Source organism: Octodon degus, unplaced genomic scaffold, assembly GCF_000260255.1.
Source record: "Octodon degus isolate 3935 unplaced genomic scaffold, OctDeg1.0 scaffold00079, whole genome shotgun sequence".
Taxonomy (NCBI): domain Eukaryota; kingdom Metazoa; phylum Chordata; class Mammalia; order Rodentia; family Octodontidae; genus Octodon; species Octodon degus.
The window spans coordinates 2,915,468-2,937,508 of record NW_004524655.1 but is presented as its reverse complement, the minus strand read 5'-3'; the positions used below and the strand labels follow the sequence as shown (position 1 = coordinate 2,937,508).

Here is a 22,041-nt window from a genome sequence, read left to right as displayed (position 1 = left end):
TTGATGGAGAAGCCAAAGACTTTGAACCAACTCTTTACAAGGCAAAGTGCTATTAAGACAGGTAATATGAAAGAGACATCACTATGCACACAGCCTCTGGCATCAGCCAATTTTTTTCTAAGAATAACTAGTGAAATAAGCCTAATAAGGAAGATATCTGCAGCAGATATCAGATACTGGTAGAAGTAGATGCATCCAGGAAAGGGGGGAAGGGGAGTACCTAGTGGTAGATTTATGCAAAAGAGGCCATATTTTCACTATATACTCTGGCAATACTTGGACTGTTTCTACAAGTAACACTATTTTTAAAAACTATTATGACTTATGTACATTTCTTCGTAAGAAATAATCTGATTAATGAGCAGGATATTTTCCAATCATAACCTACCCATTTTATAATCAATGCTAAATTCTAACATACAAAACCAAGTTACAGGGGGCCGGGGAGATAGCTCAGTAGAATAAGAGCTTGTCTGGCAAGTGCAAGGGCCTGCATTCAACCCCCGGTTCCGCAAAAACAAACAAACAAAAAAACTAAGTTACAAATTCACGTTCTACTGATGGCCCATGAATTGGCTAAGGTGAATTAAACTCTGAGCGAGTCAGAAACATCATTGATACCACCTTCCTGGGGTCAGATGGGAATGAGACACTGCAGTCCAGGTCCAGGCTTGGGGCTGGCATTACGTAAGGCTTAGCCTCCTTTCCTTCTCCTTCTTAAGATATTGTTTATTCATATAAGTAAAATATCTGTATCATCAAAAATATTTAGAAACATGTAATTTAAAAATAACAGTAATATCTACTAAAGCTGAGAGATGGATATCCAAGGGCTCATCATACTATTTACCCTAATGCTGTGTATTGAATTTTTTATAATAAAAGGAATTACAAAAATAATATTTTGAAGGACTATCATTAACAAGAGTAAAAATACATTACACCTTATGTTTCATATGTTTTCTTTCTTTTTGGATATGAATTCTTGCTATGGCACCCAAGCTATCCTGAAACTTGCAGGCTCAAGTGGTCTTCCTGCTTCAGCCTCCTGAATAGCTGGGAGGCCTGCAGGTGTGGGCTTCTTGGCCTACAAAGTCATCAGTAGATACACTGCCAACAAAAATCTTCAGATTCACAGCGAAAATTCCAGTGATAACATCTGTAGTTTTCAGAAATCCCACTCCAAATCCTCAAAAGATCTTGAAATCATACCACCAATTAGTTCTCTCTCAATAAAAGTAAAAATCGGCTCAATTCAAAGCAGGAAAAAAAAAACCTATAGAAAGTCCTAAATTATGGAAAAATTGAAGTTGGCTGGGAGTGGTAGTGGTTGTAGTACTGGATAATAAACCCAGGGAGTGCTCTATTCCTTCAACTCTTTCAATTTTTAAAATTTTGAGACAGGGTCTCATTAAATTACTCATGCTGGCCTCTCCCAATCCTCTGACCTCAATCTCCAGAGTGCTGGGGTTCCAGGTACACCACTGCATCTGGCTAGCTAGGAATTTTTACCAGAAATATTGAATTCTATGTCAATATTTATGGAAAAAAAAGTCATGTATTATGGGGCTATAACCCCCACAAAACATTGGTATTATTTTTGCATTAAGTTGTTGAAATATTTTTAAAAGAACAAAGTATCTTTCTACTTACATGTTTACCATTCCTCTGTGTGTGTGTGTGTGTGTGTGTGTGTGTGTGTGTGTGTGTGTGTTTTGCATAGATCCAAACTATTACCAATTTTTCCTCTGACTGACAGACTTCCATAAACACTTCTTGGAGCTTCTCTGCTCTTGCTAATCTGAAAAACGTGTGCTGCTGTCCCGAGTCCTTGAAGCTCTGGTACTTTCCTCTAGTCCTTTTTCTCTCTGATTACTTTTAGATAGTGTCTATTTCTTCATCTTCTAACTCAGTATCTCTTCTTCTGTGTTGTTTAATCTAGTGATTATATCTAATGTATTTTCATTTCAGAAATGATATCTTTCTTCTTTGAAAGTACCATTTGGGTCTCTAATAGCACAATATCTAGAAACCACGGTTTAAAATAAATGGCTTAACCAATTTCCTACTTAGAAAAAAAGTGCAGTTCACAGCCTATGTTCATGTAAATTTCAACCACCCAAAATTACTGTATTTTGTAAATAGAAATACCACTAGTAAAAACTAAATATTATAAAGAATGGTGTTTTTCATTCTCAAGAATATTTACTAGAACAATGCAAAATATAGTAAGAGATTTCATAGTAAATTGGTGGTTAAAACTATAATCTGCAAATTATCAGATTAAACACTGCAGCTCAAGTGTGAGTATTTTGGGGGAAAAAATTTTTTTTTTGTCTCACCTGAAGCAGAAGGTTAAAACCAATTTTTGTGATCTCATTTTGATCAGAAACATGTTTTTTTCATTAATTTTTTATCTCGGAATAACTTCAAAATAACAGAGAAGCCGCAAGAAGTCCTATGCCTACTCACCGTTTGGATCCCATTGCCTACTGCCCCAGTACTGTCTACTGAGGAAGAATCCCAGCCAGGATGACACACTGTACCTGGTTATCATGTCTCTTGTCTCCTTCAACTCCAAACAGTTTCTTGAACTGTCCCTGACATTCATGACCTTGACAGTTTTAGGACAGGTTCTCATTATGAGGAATGTCCCTCAATTTGGGTTTGTCCATGTTTCCCCATGAGTATGCCAGACTGTGCACCTCTGGCTGGGATCAATGAAAAAGTTCAGTGTTATTCTCACTGCACCCTACTATGTAATACAGGATGTCAACTTGTATCATTCATTATGATGCTAAATTGAATCATTTTATTAAGATGCTATATGCTGGAATTCAACTGCAAAGTTTCTTCCTTTCAGTAAGTGTCGTATAAGGGTATTCTGTGAGCTGATGTAAAAATCCCAAGATTCATCTCATTTTTATATATTGGGCGAATATCTTTCTGTATGAAGTATTACCATGATAGTTACCAATTAGTGATTTTTCTAATCCCATCTTTCTATATTAAATGACATTGTCATTTAAGGACTTATTCTCTTTTTATTCATCTCTTTTTATCAGGGTATACTTGTGTATTCCCATTTTATGCAATGGGTTACGATCTGTTACTATGAATACTTTCTTACATTCTGGTACAAACATGTTGTAGGCTTATTTTGGTCTTTCCCTGTCCCAGACATTTTTCCAAAGACTTTTTAGCAGAGAGTAGTATTTTCAAGAGCTGGGCACCAGGTATGCTCACTCCTACTTGGCTACCACTGTACCTTTTTAGGAAACAAAGCAACGAGGACATATATGTGGCATCTTCTACTCTGGCTGCGCAGGGTTCACCCTGGCTGTTCTCCTTCCACTTTCACCTTCCTTCTCCAGGAGTGAGATGGCTGGCATTCCTTGAGTATAGTACTTGCTAGCTCGATCTTGTACGGTGCCAGCCTCCCGTGCCAGCACGCTGCTACTTCACTCAAGATGTCCTCCTGGCACTGTGCTGGCCTGTTGGAGCTCCCACCTCATACCACAGGGGCCTGCCTAATGGCACTCTAGCTGAAAAGTCAGGCAAGCAGACACACTGTGCTAAAACAAAATTGATTCCACAAATGTACTTATTTCTGTTTTGATAAAAAACCACAGGTTTAGAATAGAATAAATGCTACAACCAAAATTCCTAGTATTGAGAGGAAAATTAAATTCTCTCATTTTAAATATGATTTATCTTCCTTGCAAAAAATTAAAGTCATGCTCAGTTGTCATTAATTACGTTTAAAAAAAGTTTTATTTCTCTAGTCTAAACTAGCTCCCAAAAGATATCTTGTGCTATTTATTATTTTTCAGTTTTAACCTCAACTCTAGTAAGATAGGCCAGCTATTTTGAATTTATGCATCATATTGTATATTACAAAAAGTCAGTTTCAAAAAAAACCCCAACAAAACAAGAACATTTAAAAATCAGTTTCAGGGGCTGGTGAGATGGCTCGGTGGTCTAGGGTACCTACTTGGAACAAGCTTAGCAAAGCTCAGGGACTGCGGTTCGGTCCCCCAGCACCACATGCCAGCCAGCCCCGCCCCCTGGTGGGCTGAGCTGGCCACACACACACACACACACACACACACACACACACACATAAATAAATAAATAAAAATTTAAAAAAAAAATCAGTTTCAGTAAAACTACCACTAAAAACTGCAGAATTGACACTAAATGTCCTGTCCTGTATTCAAACTGTCACTTTTTTTTTTTGTTTGTTTGTTTGTTTTTGTTTTTGGCTGAACCAGGGATTGAACTCAGGCCCTTGCACTTACCACAGAAGCGCTTATTCTACTGAGCCATCTCCCCGGCCCCCAAAATGGCACTTTTTTCTGCAAGAGAAAAATTGTCACAAACTTTTCACTAGAAACTTCAAAACTTATTAAGTTATCCTAGAAAGTAAATCTCTGCTCTTCTGTGCCTAACAGATATTGTTAATGCTCCCAGCTTGCAGAGATCCCAAGAATTCATCTGTAAGAAAAAAATACATTACAAGGTCAACACAGGCATACAGCTGATGGCGCAGCCTGTCTGGCCTGCCGCCCAAGCTGCAAAGCCACCACCGGGCTCTCATGGCTTGGTTTGGTTCCAGGGCCCAAAGATCTAGATTTTTTTTTTTTTTAAGATTTCCATAAACATAAATACACAGATTGGAAAGGAGAAAAGCGCACTCACACGAGGGTTACGGTACTACTAATTTCGCTTATTTCATTGAAAGGAGCAGCTAGTGTTCCTACTGCTTGATCAGCCTTACACGCCTGTGTCTGGTCATCTGAACAGCCACCCTAAGTAACCACATGCACTATAATAACAACTGCTCATCTCCTGCCATCCTGCTTGAAAATCCGGTATCATTTTATCATTATCTTTAAAATTAAAAAGAAATTATCAGCGCTAGCATAACATCCTCAATAACTGCTCCTGTGCACGACCATGAGAGTAGCCCTGCCTCATTATTCAGTTATAACGCATATTTAGTCCAAAACACACATAAGTATTGTACAAACTTAAGCTCTTCTCACTGAACAGAAAAACTTTTAGAAATACAGGTGTATCCAACACCATAACCCATCTCATCATGTAGCCTCTATGGCTTGTCTACGAAACAAAATATAACATCCCCGAACACACTGGTGGAGCCACTTTAAAGTTCAATTCCTGAGAAATACACTCAAACTTCTCAGGGCAGAATTTGGCACTAATTATTTTTTTTTTAACAGTCTCTCTTTTTTAACAAATGGATTTAGTACAGGGTCTACAGGGTCTCACTACACAGATCGGATGCGCAGTGATCCTCTTGTCTTCAGCCTCCCAAGCATGAGGATTACAGGCATGAGCAACCACGCCTGGACTCTACTGCTGGCTCAGCATGCCGGGGGCGGTCGGGGGGGACCAACACGGCATGTGGTGTCAGGGATTGAACCCTGGCGGCGGAGCTTGCCTAAGCAAGCGTTTAGTCCACTGAGCTATCTCACCAGCCCTAACAATCCACTTCTAGAACTTCAACATTGGTCAAAGAGGAGGGAAAATACATTGCATTCAGTCATTAATTATTAAAGAGAAATTAATTAATTAATTAATTAATTAAAGAGATACAGGCAAAACCACTGAAAAACAGATTTTTAAAAATTAAATGTAAGGGCTGGGGAGATAGCTCAATAGAATAAGTGCCTGCCTAGAAAGCACAAGGTCCTGAGTTCAATCCTTGGTACTATAACAAAAAAAAAATTAAATGTAAGATTAGGAATAAAACTCTACAAGTGCCAAGTCTATGGAGCTAACTAAAACACGGTCCTGCTGCTTACTGCTAAAAAGAAGCTTGGAGGGGGCCTGCCCCTTAGCTCAGTTCTTTAAGTGGCTGCTTCAACAAAGCAGTCAGGCTCAGGTTGCTGTGGTTCGATCCCCACAACACAAGACAGCCAGTCATGCCTTGAAGGCATTCGGCGCAAAAAAAAAAAAAAAAAAAATCATTTAAAAAGAAGCTTGGAGAGACTCACTCCTGCCCATTGATAATATGTCAGTAAATGTGAAATCACCTCACTTCAGCCCTGGGCAGACTGAGACCTGGACAATGGGGCCTGTGTGTGCTCAGACAACTGCACCGTAAGTGCTGTGGAGCGGAGAAGCCACTTTTCCTTGCTTGATGGTGCCACAGGAAGGGGGCTGTTGGCTGCCCAGCGAGGTCACAGGTGCTAATACTCACTGGGCCTCATCTCTCCTCTCCCCACTTAAGCAGACAAACGAGAACTTCTTTGCACCTAAGAAGTGTATAATCCCATTTTTCACCAGAGAGTGAGTTTTCAAGACAAGCTGAACAGGGAGCAGGTTTGCAGCACGCTGCCATTCCCTAATGCCGTGGCTCGAGGCCAAAGGCAGGCAAGCATGGAGCAGATGGAGTCCTGGCAAGGTCTCCGCTGTCCCTGCATTAGCAGCATCTGCTCATTACTCAGAACCTTTGCCTGCTTTATCTAATGCTCCAGGAAAAGCATTTTGATTTGATTCATTTCGGTATGGTAACGTGCAACACAATTAGTGGTAAAATCAAACTGGAGGATGGCCAGTGCTGACAATCGGAAACAAGGCAGAAGAAATATGAGGCCAGTGGGTTGGAATTCAAAAAATCACAACTGTGGATCACCTTGCCAACTCTCAACACCCCAGGTGTGGGTACAGAGCTCCTACAGAGCAAGGAGGCAGAGAAGGACACGGGATGCCTGACTTTCTCCTAAAGCAGTCTCCATCCCCCCTTCTGAGTAAGAGTCCTATGGAGAACGTGGCATAGACCACCCAGGGATACTGATGGCTACAGAGCTTCACTCTGGCACAACCAGTGTACTAGAGTTCATTAACTCATTTTATGATCTTACTCTTCTTTTCTGTGGGGCACAGTCACAAAATTTATACAGCAGACCCAACAAGGTGCATTTCTCCTTGCCATGTTTTTGCCTAAGAAGTGCCAGTTTGCTGCTCCTGGAAAGGAGCAATAAAAAGAAATGTGCATTTCATTTTGAATCTGTCTTTGCCCAGAATTAGCTATTCATGAATATGTTGGTATAAATACCATAGTGTCAATCTGCTAAACTGAAGTGAAACCAAAGACAATGCCACCTGAGGTCTGGGGAAAAATGGGAATGTGTCTATCACAGAAATAGTAACAACCAGATCAGAGTGGAAACACAAGCCAAGCAGGAGAGAAGAGCAAGATAAGAGAGCTCTCTAAGAGCAACGACCTTTAACACCAAAGTGAACTTGACACAAACCACAGATTTCAAAGTAAACACTGAACCTGTAGAAGCGCTGTGGAGTTTACCTAACCTCAGAGTGGAGTGAGGTAAGTTTACTTCACCTCTCCACTGTCACGTAAAACCTGAAAAGATGAGATTGACTAACTGGACGACTGGCACACAGATGACAGAACAGCTGAAGCAGAGCACAAAGTCCAAAACCAGACCCAAACACAAAACAAGTTTACATCTGCAAGCTTATCCAGGTAGCACCTCCAACCAACAAGGTAAAGATGGGCCTGACTGACCAACTGTGGTAATGGGGATCAAACCCAAGATATTATACATGCTACACATGCACTCCACCACCAAGCTACATCGCCAGCCTTCTGCCTAGGCTGACCTTGAACTTGTGATCCTCCTGCATCAGACTCCCAAGTAGCTAGGATTTTAGGTACATATCATCATGTCTGGTTCAGATCAGCTTTCTAACACGATGTTGGAAAAAGATATATTTGGGTCCATATATTCTACTAATCCAGGATAAACTCCTTATCAACCAAGATTTAAATATAAAAGTTATAGCAGAAACAGAAGAAAAAAGAGTAACTATAAGTACCAGATACACAAATGAAAAACATTCAATCACTACTCTTACACTGTAAGAGAAATGTAAACTAAAACTACATTCTGAAACCATTTCCTATGAAAGTGACAAATATCCAGAAGTAAAAACACAAATAAACATAATGCCATTTACATTCACCCTTTGTCACAGAAATCCCTAAGGGAAAATGCCCTTCCGGCACCCATATGAAATATCACCTAAACAAAGCTTTGCACTCCAACAATATAATGATTAAAATGATTAAAATGAAGGAGAGCATGTTCCCTACCAGAGAAGGACAGTCTTCAAGATATGTTAGCATGCAAACAAAGCCAGGATGGGGAATAAAGAAGTAACATAATATAAAAAAAACCTTTTGCTAAAGAGTTGGAGGAAAACAAGAATAGATACTCACATTTACTTGAACTGCAATGACAAAATACTGGAAGAATGCATTAGAAACTAAAAAAATATGGTTACTTTAGCATGAACTGGATAAAAGTAGATGACAGCAAGATTTCTCAAAGTATAATTGCTTATGTCATTTTGAAATTAGCAAAATTATTAAATTACAAAACTCATTTACTAATTAAAAATCAAAATCACATATTCAAAAACTGCCTTCTAGAAATACCACAAAGCCCACTGAATAAATGACCCAAAACATCTGAAATACGTATGTGTACAGTTATTGTCTTAATCTTTTCCATGCAATCAGGAAAAAAAAAATCATCAAGAAGAAAAACAGAGAAAGGCAGGTACAAGCAATTTACACACAAAGAAATACAAGCAACTCAAGGGTATTTCTAATTAACAAAACTACACAAAAGAACAAGTAAATACCATTTTCTCCTATCAGTCATGTACGTTACATTCCTATACTTTCAGTGAGACTATGAACTGGCAAAATCCTCCTCAGGTCAGTTTGACAGTAATTATTCAGACAAACACCCACACCCCTCCACACTCGATGACTAGTAATTCACTGCACAAGTAAGTGCACCAGTTTACCATGATACTCGTTCAAGGATACTGCTTGCAGCACTGCTTTAATACCAAACATCAGCAGGTGAAGTACGACAACCAGTGGCCCTAAGAGATAAATCATCACATAGCCACAGAATGCATAGTAACCACACACTGAAAAGAATAAGAATGAGGGGCTGGTGAGATGGTTCAGTGGTCTAAAGCACCTACTTAGAACAAGCTAAGCCAATCAAAGCACAGGGACCTCGGTTCAATCCCCCAGCACCACATGCCAGCCCGCCCGCCCCCTGGTGGGCTGAGCTGGCCACACACTAAATAAATAAATAAATAAATAAATAAATAATAAAAAAAAAAAGAATAAGAATGAACAGAAAACACTAAGATGTGTCAGTAGGTTAAAAAAAAACTACAAGGTACAGCAAAGTACCACGTGGGGTTGGAGCAGACCATGGCTAAGATGGAGCACGAAGCAAATCCTTTGACATCTTATTTGACACATCTTCTTCTACATTTTGGCTAAATTTTAACAATAAAATTTAAAAATCCAAACATTGGAATTACGACAATCACTTTCCAAGTAGTAGTGACCAAAGAAAATATTCTTTCATATACGTACACTGTCACTGATGTTTCTGTGTAACAACAGGGATAAGACTGGCAGACTATTTATTTATTTATTTGTTTATTTAGTACAGGGTCTCACTACCCAGCTCAGACTCATAGTAATCCTCCTGTCTCCGCCTCTCAAGCGCTGGGATTATAGGCCTGTGCTATCACATCCAGTTTTGGTGGCCAGCTTGGCACGGGGCTGGCATGGCACACAGTACGGGAGATCAAACATGGGTCCTTGCACCTGACAGGCAGGCGCTTAGACCACCAAGCTAGCTCCCCAGCCTCTAGGTAGACGATGCTAATCCACAATATAAAACGAGAGGTGAGAGTGTAGCTCAGTGGTAGAGTGAGCACTTACCATGCACTATGCCCTAGGTTTAATACCCAGCACCAAATGTGGGGTACAAACATTTCTAGTAGTCTCTTGTGCTTGATATTACAAGAACAGCACTACAGCAGTAGCACAGCCAAGAGTGGGAATTCACTATCAACTCCAACCTCACAGATTACTAGTTAGCTCCTTTGCACCTCAGCCTCTCCAGTGGCAGAAGAAAGTGTGCATGTTCATGTGTGCATGATAGGAGGAAGCTGTCAGATGACTCTAAAACTGGATGACTCTGACTTTAACACAATTTTTACACAGGTGTTTTGGGGAAAGAAAGAAACTTCATTGCTGTTTCTTTCATAGTTCAGGCTGCTCCTATGCCAGTTATCCAGGATCTCAAAACATACATAAAGTATTAATAATTACACCCCAGAAGCAGCTTGCTTCTATAGACTGAAGGACAGTAAGTATGAATGGTGTCCAATAGCAAACCAAGAGAATAGAGTTCATGCTGCTAAAGTAATAAAATAAGAACATTCAAAATTCGGCTCTAATTTTTTACTTTTAACTGGCATCAGATTCCACATTAGCTACTTCAGCTTTGTCCCACTGAACCCCATCAGAATCTGGCACCTGTGCCATGACATGAACACTGACATTCTGAAATACACTGTGGTCTGACTGTTTAGGCCAGAGAGGCAACAAAGTTTTTGGAGATTCAAACTTCCCAACATAATCAAAGTTAGTAATACGAGTGGTAGGAAAATAGGGTAGCATTGCCACTGAAATGGTTATTTCTATTGACTATAAACTGTTAACTGTCAACATTACTTCCGTGCAACTAACTTTAGACTATTTTTACCTAGTTCTGTAAACCTGCAGCTGCTCACACTCAAAGGAATCCTCTCAGGGCCACAGAGACAACATACTGCCACTAAACGTCTTGTATGGTATCTAAGTGCCAGGCACTGACTTTTTATTTTTCTATTTCTATTTTAGTCAATAAATTATCTACATCTATCCCATTATCACTATCCCTTTTGGACAGTGCAGAGGCTAAGGGAAAATTAGGCCAACTATATTTAATATTTTACACCAAACAAGTTATTTGCTTAAGATGGCTTGGCCAGCCCTGCCGTGTCTGGCACTAACACCCAGCCTGACAGTTCCAGTAGGAATTAAACACCAGTTTTAATGGGTACTGTGTTCCAATGCCTACTAATGCACTGAGGGTTACTGGCCAATTTCTTCACATAAAGGCAGGAGTGACTGTATGTGTGTGAACATGTGTGTGTGTGTGCCCACGTGTATGTATGGAGGGATTACAGGGGAAAGCTGGGCACAGCTGCTTAATTTTTTGTAAAGCTTTTTTTCTTAATAGAGAGGAGGGCTGCAGTAACTTACCATCCTCATAAGCTGCTACCGCCAGCGAGCTGTTTATCCTCACAAAGGAGACGTATGGCTGCATTCCAGGCTCATCCTCCTCATACTCGGATTCCAGGAAGGGGGCCACATAGTCCCAGGTGCGGGTGTCCCACACCCGCACGTCTCCTGATGTATATCTGGAAAACAAGGACACACTTGGTTCCAAAAAGGGACGGAAGAGAAAATGAGCAGGGCACTGAAACAGCAGTAGAGTGAGATCTTGGGGAGGAATCACCCTTATGGTACTGTTTTGATGAGTGACTCCAAAAGGGGAAAATGTCAACTAGATTCCAAAAGCTCTGAACATGCCTCACATTCTCTCAGCACAATGGTGACGATTTCAAACAGGAAAATTATAGTAAGATATTGAGCACCAAAAGTTCCTTGCTTTCCCTTTTACACTGGTAAGACTAATCTGTTACCTTAAATTCTCTCACTAAAGAGATCACTAACAAAAAGCGCCTAAGCAACAGCATCCGCACACAAACACCACATGGAAGACAGAGACGACGTTGAGAACTCAAGGCGTACAGGCGCAAGCTTTCTCATACCTCATCCATGCATCAGATCTGACTGATTAAAGTCCCTAAAGACTAACTGATTCACTGAAACAATTAGATCTTGCCTTCAACAGCCAGAAAGTGCTCTTGCCGAAATGCATGGCACTCTCCGGTTCTACCTACTGAGAAGAGAGGAGTACTCATTCTGCTCTTTTTCTGTTGCTCCCACAAGTGACTCTCCATCCAAGCTAAGCAAGGCGCCCCAGGACAACAGGATAGCCAGAAGATGAGGCCGGTGTTGCTTGCCACTGAGGCATTTAAGCTAAGCTCCTTATGTCTGTTACAAAGGTTGATAAAGCACTTGGGGGAAGCGGGTCTGGAGATGAGCCTGCACCACAAGGACAGGCAGGGGATCCTGGGGAGGTTTACAGTTGTCCTGAGGTCCTATTCATGGCTCTTGTAGTGTTTTATGGTAGAAGTGAGCAAGATAAGGTCTGAGACATAGGTAATCACTGACATAATACATGTATGAAGCAGCTAGAGGAGATCAATCTTTAGTGAGATTTCTTAACAAAGAAACTAAAAATGCTTTGATTCTGGAGTGCTTCATGTATTAGCTGTAGAAGAACTCTCCCCAAATGATAATCTACAGTAAATGTATGCACCACATCATCCACAGGTCACCCTGTCACATGAATTTCCAAGCTTGGGGACTTGGCTTTTCACCTGCAGGATAGGTCCGGAGGGCACACAGGATATACAGACTTAACAGGAGAGACGTGTTGTTTGCTGGTGTGCTGCTGCCCCTCTGTTTGACCCTGATCTTCCTGTAAATGCAGTGCCTACCATGAGTGTCCTCGTGGCTGGTAATTCACTGGCAAGGGCAGATGCTGACATGGCCCTGGCTCCCAGGCTCTGGGGACTGGATCTGAATCAGCCTCTTCAGTGAGAAAGAAGCCCACACAAGAACACACACCTTACCCTGCTGCACCAAAACCATTGGGCTCAACCTGATACGCCAAAAATGACTCACGCTGTCCTGGAATAAGACCGCTTGCTTAGCTAGAGATGCTCAGCATCTGAATTCCTAGGCTGTGTGACTATATTTGTATGGTTAAATTCTAAGTGAATGGAACCAGCTTACTCAGAAAAGAAAACTACAAATGACAGCAGTTTTCTGTATATGTCTTTCAGAAATACACAGAAAGGTAAGTGAAAGAAAGAAAAAGAAAATTTAGGAGATGAGAGAGCTAACGGATGTGAGAAAGTACACAAACAGGATATGTGTTCTATTTCTTACCAAGTACATACTACTGCACACCCGTGTTCTTCCTACCACTCCCTTGGGGCCACACTGGAGGGACTGGAGTATAGAGTCAGAATTTTGGTGCAGCAAGATCTAGCCCCAGACTCGCTCTGCACAAAGGGCTCTGAGTGCAAGCTACAACAAAAACCACAAATCGGGGAAATGCTTTAACTTCCAAACCAGATAGAAGTGAACTATGAGATACAAGCTAATGATAACTTCTCACTTAAGGAGAAAGAGAGAGAGGAGGGCAGATAATCCAGAGACCAGTGCTCTATTAACATGTTCCAACGTGCCTGAACCACCATTAGGTGGCATGGGACAGTCATTCATGAACCACCAGCGGTTCAGCTGCCCAGCAGTGAGGCACACAAATTACGAACCTGTCATGAACGTGGCAGCATCTAAAAGGTGATGGATGAGCCTTTTGTTCCCTGATGGGGTTGCTTCATCACACTGTAACCCTGCATATCGAAAATGCATGTGCACCTCCAAAACTTTCAGCTCACTGCCATGCTCGCCTGTTCCTAAACTCCTTCCTTTTGTCAGTGGTATCATCAGTCCCAGGTTACTGGTACAAAGACAAAAGCGTCCCTTCAGTCAGTACCTTCTTCGCCACCATGTACCATCACCAAGCTCTTTCTGCTCTTCTCATCCCCACAGATCCTGCCTTAGTCTAAATCCTTCAATACTCCTACCTACGAGAGGAGTCTTCCTGCTCCCGAGCAGCCTCCACCAGCAATCAGCCCTGTGTATGTCCTGCCTGGCCCCTAAAACACCTGAGTTTGTAAGTCATTCTTCTGGGAACACTGCCTTTCTTCCTCACTCTGTGCTAGACCATGTACCAACTGTGAGCCATCTTGCTAGCAGCCGGGCCATTTCTCTTCCAGCAATTATGTGATGATTACCTAGCTTTTCTTCTCTCTGCTCACCTGTAAGCAGCTGGGGTCAGGGGGTAGGTCTTGCACACGGCTGTGTAACTAAGGATTCCAAGAGTCAAAATGGAAATATGCTTGACATTAGAAAGCCTCTGAAGTCCCTTCTCTACATCCTTACTGAATGAAGCTCAGATTATAGGACCTACTGCAAATTCTTCACAAACCACCTCCCACCCTTCTCCCCAGCACATCCTTTACTCTCCTCACATGAGCTGGCCTCCAAGAAAGCTTCAAAGCACTCCTGTCTATGAGCCTCAGCTCCACTGTCCACCTGCCCAGAGAGCTTTCCCACCTCAGGACCCAATCCAGAGCAGAGTCGCTCAGTACCAAGTACAGCACAGCACAGCTTACTCCGACTTGAGAATGGGACCAGTCATGAACGGTTTCCATGTGCAGCTAACTGAGGTCCACCGGCCTAGTCCAATCTAACCAACCTAAAATCGAGCCCATGCCCTTCTCCATGAGGGCCTCTCAGCCTGGATCTGAAGAAACAGTGTGTGTGGCCACATTTCAGATGTATAGACCTGTCTCCCTCACCTGACTGTGAAGTCCCATCACAGTGCCATAGCCTCCATTACAGCCAGTGCTAAAAAATAGTAGCTGGAAAGGGCTGCCCACAGACTACAACCCGATTGGCTATAAAATCACCTGTTTCCACTGCCTGTCTTCTGCAGCTAATGATTAAACACCCTAAATGCACACACTGATACACCATTAGACTTTCTTCATCCAAACTGTTTATGATATAGCTCTAGGGCTGGGATGCCTCAGTGGTAGGAAGCTTGCCTAGCATATATAAGGTCCTCAGTTTCATACCCACTGCCAAAAAATAATTATCTATATATGGTTTAAACCCTATTGTTTTGGTAAACATGAATTTTTCCATACATATCCATGTAAATACACTCTATTCTTCAAGGCCAAAGAGCATCAAGAATCACATAAATGTTTTGCTGTAAAGAGGGCTAGGAGCATATCTCAGTGTGAACACCCTGAGTTTAATCCCAATATAGTGCTGGAAAAACAAAGACTTGGGGACACAATACAAAGGCTCTATGTCTGCTCTGTTGATAGAAACACAGAACAAACTCCATATTCCAGCAGATGCTCACCATGACTTGGCCACAGGCTCTCAAGCCTCACAAGGGCAAAAGAAGTCATCTTGTGAACTCACCCTGAAGACACAGCCATCTTCACAATAGTGGAGCACTGGTTAGGGCACAGGTACCTGGACCAACGCCTAACTGGGATCCAAAAGACCTTAACGCTGGTGAGGATGAGCAAAGACAGACACGGAAGAGAGGTAGGAAAAAGGGCTGACTCTTCTCCAGAGCTCCAGATGTTTTTATCACTACTTAATGACAGTTACACTGAACCAATTAAGACACGAGGATGACAGTTGCATTGTCAGTAAGCCTCTGGGCCCCAATGTTAAAGGCTCTCTAATTAGTGTCTACACAAAATACAACTACAACCAGCACATTAGCTAAGGGAAGAGCACTGCAGAAAAACTGAAGAAAGAAGCTTCCCAGATGAGTAAGGGTGTACCTGGCCGAGGCACAGACTACAGTGCCACAGCGAAGCTGTGTGGTTCCCAGTCCTTGTATGCTTGGCGAGGCTGAGTTTACCTCCAAATAAACAGGTCAGGACCACAGCTGATTCCTCGTTGAAAGAGTGGGAACAGAGCCTCTCCCCAGCTTGGGATGCCAGAACAACTGCCAATTTAAAATGATTTACTCCCAAGGAGTTTTCATTAACTAGTAGATTTCCAGGAAACAAACTACCTATTTGGACTAAGAGGTCAGAAGAAAAAGAAGAATTCTACGTAGCTAAAAGTGACCTCTAACCTGTCTTCTTGTATAAATAGCCAACTGGGGGTGCCACTTCACTTCCAGGTGTCAGCTGTTATTTTCTAAAAACAAATTTGTTCAAGACTCTTCATAAAGCCCGACGAGGCTCTTTCAAGAATGCTGAGAAGTAAGGTTAAGTGACTTACCCAAGGTCACAAGAATGAAAGTGACTTTAAGCAAATACTGCTTTTAAGAACCTTCTTCTTTTAAGTGCAATATAAAGAATTTGTTTTCAATATTGTGACTTAAGCTGATAGGATACAATCCTTGACTGTAACCCATCAATTCTAGCACTGTATTTGAACTGGAAGGGGAGAAGCCAACAACAAAAGCTCCCTAAGCTGGTCACTGGAGCAGGGAATTAGACAGACATAAGCCTTGCCTGCCACACCTGCCTTCTGGGTACATGAGAGGACATAGAGAACTAATAACAAAGCTTCACACTCCATGGGAATCATACTTGTGCAGCTATCCCCAAATGAAGTTTTCACTCTATTCTGACCAGATACCTACAGCAGACTCAGGCTAAGAATACCAAAGGTTTCTTTTGTGTACTAAATGGAAAAAATTGGTAGTGGTTTCCTAGAGCCTTATGTTAAGGATTCTGCAAGTGCATTTTATCTAGCTCACCAGTAAAACAATGCTACAGTAGATTATTAATTCTCATGGTTGGTTTGATAGGAAGGACAGACAGCCATCCCCTTAGCCAAGCCCTAGCCATCCTTCTGGAGTCAGCAAAAAGGCACTCTCCAAGAGGAAGCTGGTCTGATGTTGCACTGTATGAGGTACCTCTTCCAAATGTCAAGCAACCTATTCTTCCTCACCCTGCCATCTCCCAAGCTGTTCCATAACCACTACTAGCTGTATCCCGTTGGCCTATACACTCCTGAGCAAGGCATGTGGGCACGGCACCTATCCACGGCGAGCACTACCTAAAGGAAGGCTCTACTGAGTAACCCAGAGGCTGAAGTGGTCTACAACTGCTAAGCAACTAGGCAGAGGCCCTTAACCATGCAGAGGCTATATTCCAAGAAACGTTAATGTCTTTAACATGTACAGGTTTTAAAAACTAATCACTTGTTCCATACTGTCTTCAGTTATATACCAGGGATTACAAATCAATAAAAGCAAGAGTATTTACTATTTTCTATGAAACATGACTGTGTTGTATTATGCAATTAACAAAATGAACTCCATCCCACAGTGCAGAGCTGTTCTGTGGAAATGCACTACAGCAAACATCAAGTGGAGCTTAAGATGCATCAATTGAAAAATAATGAACATCTTAATGGACCTTACGAAATACAAGCACCACACACTTAAAACTGCTTTCCATACATCTTGGTTAATCACAATCAATAGTGTCAGAGTCGATGATGATTATGCAGAGTTATTGTACTGTGGCCCTTCCCATTATTCCTTGGAGAAGCAGAGATGGATAAATGCAGTCACGAGTTCACCAGTATTTATTAAGGATTTTCTGGAGCTCCTTCATTAAAAATATAATAAATGTAATGCCCTCCTCAAGTCACTTATCAATATCTTACCTCAGACTTATTTACTAGAAGAGTGTGTATACGTCACAGCAGAAAATATATAAATAAATTTAAAAGTATCTTTAAAAACATGTCCCTAACGAGTAATAACAGAATTCCTTATGGGAAACAGCCCAGTGTCATGGTGCACAGTAGCATAAAATCTATACAAAACTAGGTAGGAAGGAAAACTGCCAAGAAAAGAAGTTTATGGAAAAACATAAAGCATGTCCTGAGGTAAGGATAAATACAAGTGACTTTTATCTAACATGACTTTTCTAATCTGTATTTATAAAACACCTGTCATCTCAAGAGGCTCAGAGCAATCCACAGCCAGAACCTACTTTTTATACATTCACATGAGTATTAGGAAAACTGTCATTGGGAAATTCAGTTCCAAACAAAAGTATTTTAAACTCAGAGCAAATAAATCCATTACTATTATAGATCAAAGCATCTATTAATGTTTCGGTGAGGTACATGGTCAATACAGAAGTACATTTTTAATTATTGGGAAAAATGAACAAAAAACCAAGGTATTTCAAGCTACCTTAGACAGTTAGATTTTAATACTGGTATTTTTGAATAGCTGTTCTTAATTGCAAAACAATGATAAAATTATAAATGATCAAAGTGCCATGAAGCACACTGAAGCAATCAGAGACGCAGACACCAAAGTTTATGCTAGTAAACCAGGCACTCCAAATTTTGCTTCATGCCTACAGGAGCCTGGAAATGCTCTCAACTCTGAAGTACAGGTCATGTGGGTAGACAGAGGTAATGAGAAAAACAAATGCAAGTCAGGTCACACCCGGCAGCTACAGCAGCAGCCAGAAAGAGTTCACCTGGCTGCCAAAGAGCGGGTGGGCTTTTTGCTATGCATCTACTCTGTGCACTTCCCTCAAAGCGACTGAGACAGAATGGGACAGCTGAACGTTTTTAGGGAGCGAAGAGAGTTAATATTTTGCAACATTAAATGATAGTTTTCCCTCCAACCCCATTTGGCAGAGGAGAAACCTGGATACACAGCCGTAATTTCTTCCAGAAAAGGCAGGAACCGTATGCTGAAAAGGCAGATCGTAGCAGTGGGAAACCAGAAAAAAAGCATCTAGAAGTATAGAAAAAACCTCACTACATAGAGGGTACTTAATATTTGTTTTTCAGTCAAAAGAGGGAAAAGCAACCCTCTAATGTGGATAGAAAAGCATGTCCCTCTATGCAAACTAAAAGACTAAGTAACCATGGAAGGGGTTTACTGCAAATCACTACCATACTCCTGGGCATCCTGTAAAAGCTTCTGGTGAGCTAATAGCTTAATGGCAGCAGAGCTGGCACCGGCCTCCAAGAAGCCCCAGGCCTGACATGCTCCCCGCAGGTCTCACCTGGGAAAGTCTTCCTCACTAGGTGGTGGCTCTCCTTCACTGCTTACAGCAAACTCCTCCTGGCCCCATGCTCAGGCCTGGTATTGCACTCTGGACCTTTCTGAACTCAGGATGTCATCTATTCACAACTCTTAACTCTCACAGTGTAACTCAGGAGAACAGCCCAAGTGTCACAAAATAGCAGAAATGGTGACAGATCTCCTTTTCTTCAATTATGATTCCTCATACACAAATAATTTTATTTATTTTTGTGGTGCTAGAGATTGAACTCAGGGCCTCATGTAGTGCATGGGGCTACATCTGTACGCACACAATCTCTAATTTAAAAACATTCTGAAATTCTAAGAGTCGTTACCACCACTAACAAAAGAAAAAGGGGAGGAGGAGCAAACAAAAGACACATTTCATGATCTCTTATTTTTCAACCAACTTTCAGGATAACATCTCTTCAAAAACAAGGAAAACCACACAGAATCTCACAAGCTTTTCAGAAGTGCCACCAGCTCACACAGAAAATGCAGACAGACACAGGCTTCAAAGAAAGTCAGGTAGCTTATTCTTTGGAGATTGGTGGGCCCCTAAACACAAATTTTTCCCAAGATAAAGCAAGAAGAAATTTAAGATGGAAAAGCAAATTCAGGGTTATGTGTGAACTACTCACACTTAGAAGGAACTTCTCCTGGTTTAGGCATTTCTCTCGGATGCTGCATGTTGCTCCTAAGCCCCCATGGGAGATCACAGGAAAGAAAGAAAGGCCAGAGAGGCAGCCTGGGTGGGGCAGAATCAGCTCCAAGTGAGGCCGGAAGCGCTTTAGGTCTTCATCCCACTGCACTTTCTCCATGGTTCCTGGGTGCTGGGACTGAGGTCAGGCTGTCAGGGCACAAAGATGCTTAACACATGATCCCTGCCACATCTGGAAGGATGCAGTCAGCATCAAACAGGGTGAAGAGACTCAAGGACTAAGAGTCACTGGTTCACGGACCAGACGCTCACCGTAAGCACTCATAGTACCATGTTACTTCTGGCAGTAACAGGGAAGAAGGAGGAATATTCAGAAGCAGGCTTGAGAGCAGGCCTGCGGACTTCAAATCAAAAAGTCAAATTGGAAAGAAGTTAAAAAACTAACAAAGCATTTTAAAGTAATTTCTTAATGTGAAAAATTATAGAAATTCATTCCTCTACATCCAATAATGCTACTTATTGGACTCTAGCCCAGGAAAATAATCAGAAGTACAAGGACAACAGAAAAACTAACTGTCTAATCCTACATACACACATGAAATTCAACATTTCTATAATAGCATGTATTTTAATTTTTAAACAAAAATATTTGTAGTACTAAAAATAAAACTCGGGGCTGGAGAGATGGCTCAGTGGTCTAAAGCACCTACTTGAAACAAGCTTGGCAAAGCACAGGGACCGCGGTTCGATCCCCAGCACCACATGCCAGCCAGACCCGCCCCCTGGTGGGCTGAGCTGGCCACACACACACACAATAAATAAATGTAATAAATAAAAATAAATAAATATAAAAAAAATAAAATAAAATAAAAATAAAACTCCCCAAACTTCTATATAGCAGTCATAACATTACACAGGCATGTGCCACACAGCAGCATTCTAGGCAGCAACAGACCACGCCAAGTGATGGCAGTCCTGTTAGTTATGCGGCCAGCAGTGCCATAGCTGTCCTATTTTGTGGACATTTATTCTATGATGTTGAGCACTGACGCCTTTCTCAGGACATGTCCCCACTGCTAACTGATATGTAACTGTATAATAGAACAGGAAATTATTTGAACATCTAGTAGAGAAACAAGTGACAAAAATCTGCATATAGTTTATTCAGGGAATTTTTCAACCAATCAAAGTAATGAAAAGTAACATAAAATTTTTAAAAATCTTGAGTTTAGTGAGGATAAAAACGACAAAAATGTTACTATATTATTAAATATTATTACTAAAAGATCTGGATAAAAAAACCTGAAAATCAAATCATAGACATACCCAAAACAGTAATAGGATAAACTATATTATAAGGTGGGATTTAGATGATTTTTCTTCTCCATGTTCTAACTTTTTGCAAAAAAAATACACTGTTTTACTGCTACTTCTCTTTCTAAAAAAATGCATGTCACAAGAGAAGAACCAGAATGACAATGTACAGGCAAGGCTTCAGGACAGAACAAGGGAGCCTCATAGGGACACCACCGAAGCACAAGGTGGCGCAATGTGTGCATGTCCCTCCTGGCACTGAGCCTCCACCACCTCACACTAACTAGATCATTTCTACAGTTCCTTTCAGGCTTAAAACTGTATGGTTTTTAAATTGAAACAACTAAGAAATTAGAGAACAGAAGAGAGAAAATAGATATTGCTCACATAGTGGTACACAGAAGAAGCAGATGAGCCTCAGAGTAATAAGGAACAAGGTAGGCTAGATGCAGATTTCAAAGAATTCTACCATAAAGGGTAACTGGAAATATTCATAAGATAATATAGACTCTTGGACAAAAGAGGAAGACCAAAAGCATGAAGGATGCTGTCTGCACAGGGCTGGACACACCAGCTCAGGTGCAAGGGACCAGCTCATCCACATGCCAGACGCAGGAACGTCAGCTGGTGAGTTCAGGAGTGAACCAATGCCTACTTCAAAGTTCCTCTGGTTTTGTGTGAAGATTAAAGAAAACAGGGCTGCTCCCGCCACCGCCCGCCCTCGCTCGCACTCCCAAGTCCGCCGCCCTCCATCGGTTCTCTTGGTAGTCCACCTTCGCCTCTGAAGCTATCCGCCCTAGTCTCTGAGCTTGCGACTCGCGGACAGGCGTCATTGGCGTGAAGAGGCCGGACTCGGGGGTCGTTGCCGAGCTATCATCTGCGAAGTCTGAGGTACTTTTACAAGTTTGCTACACAGGCTGTGCATTTGCAGTGTATTTGTAAGCAATGGCTGCCATCCGAAAGAAACTGGTGACTGTTGGTGATGGAGCTTGTGGAAAGACATGCTTACTCATAGTCTTCAGCAAGGACCAGTTCCCAGAAGTATATGTTCCCACAGTGTTTGAGAACTATGTGGCAGATACTGAAGTGGATGGAAAGCAGGTAGAGTTGGCTTTGTGGGACACGGCTGGACAGGAAGATTATGATCGCCTGAGGCCTCTCTCCTATCCAGATACCGATGTTATACTGATGTGTTTCTCTATTGACAGCCCTGATAGTTTAGAAAACATCCCAGAAAAATGGACTCCAGAAGTAAAGCATTTCTGTCCCAATGTACCCATTATCCTGGTTGGAAACAAGAAGGATCTTCGGAATGATGAGCACACAAGA

General features: G+C 41.6%; 2 protein-coding genes across 2 annotated transcripts in view; one reads left to right on the top strand and one right to left on the bottom strand.

Annotated features, from left to right (window-relative positions):
- Fbxw8 (F-box and WD repeat domain containing 8) overlaps window positions 1–22,041 on the bottom strand; it is a 123,750-nt gene that overhangs the window by 51,075 nt on the left and 50,634 nt on the right. The window contains exon 7 of the mRNA XM_004636336.2: window positions 11,186–11,343. Within this exon, the coding sequence (XP_004636393.1) occupies window positions 11,186–11,343 (158 nt within the window). The remainder of the gene's footprint in view (window positions 1–11,185; window positions 11,344–22,041) is intronic.
- On the top strand, window positions 21,643–22,035 carry LOC105742875 (transforming protein RhoA; the record flags this gene model as incomplete). Its single annotated transcript, XM_012515808.2, has 1 exon — window positions 21,643–22,035. A coding segment is annotated over exon 1 (378 nt), but the record flags the coding sequence as incomplete, so codon positions are not given.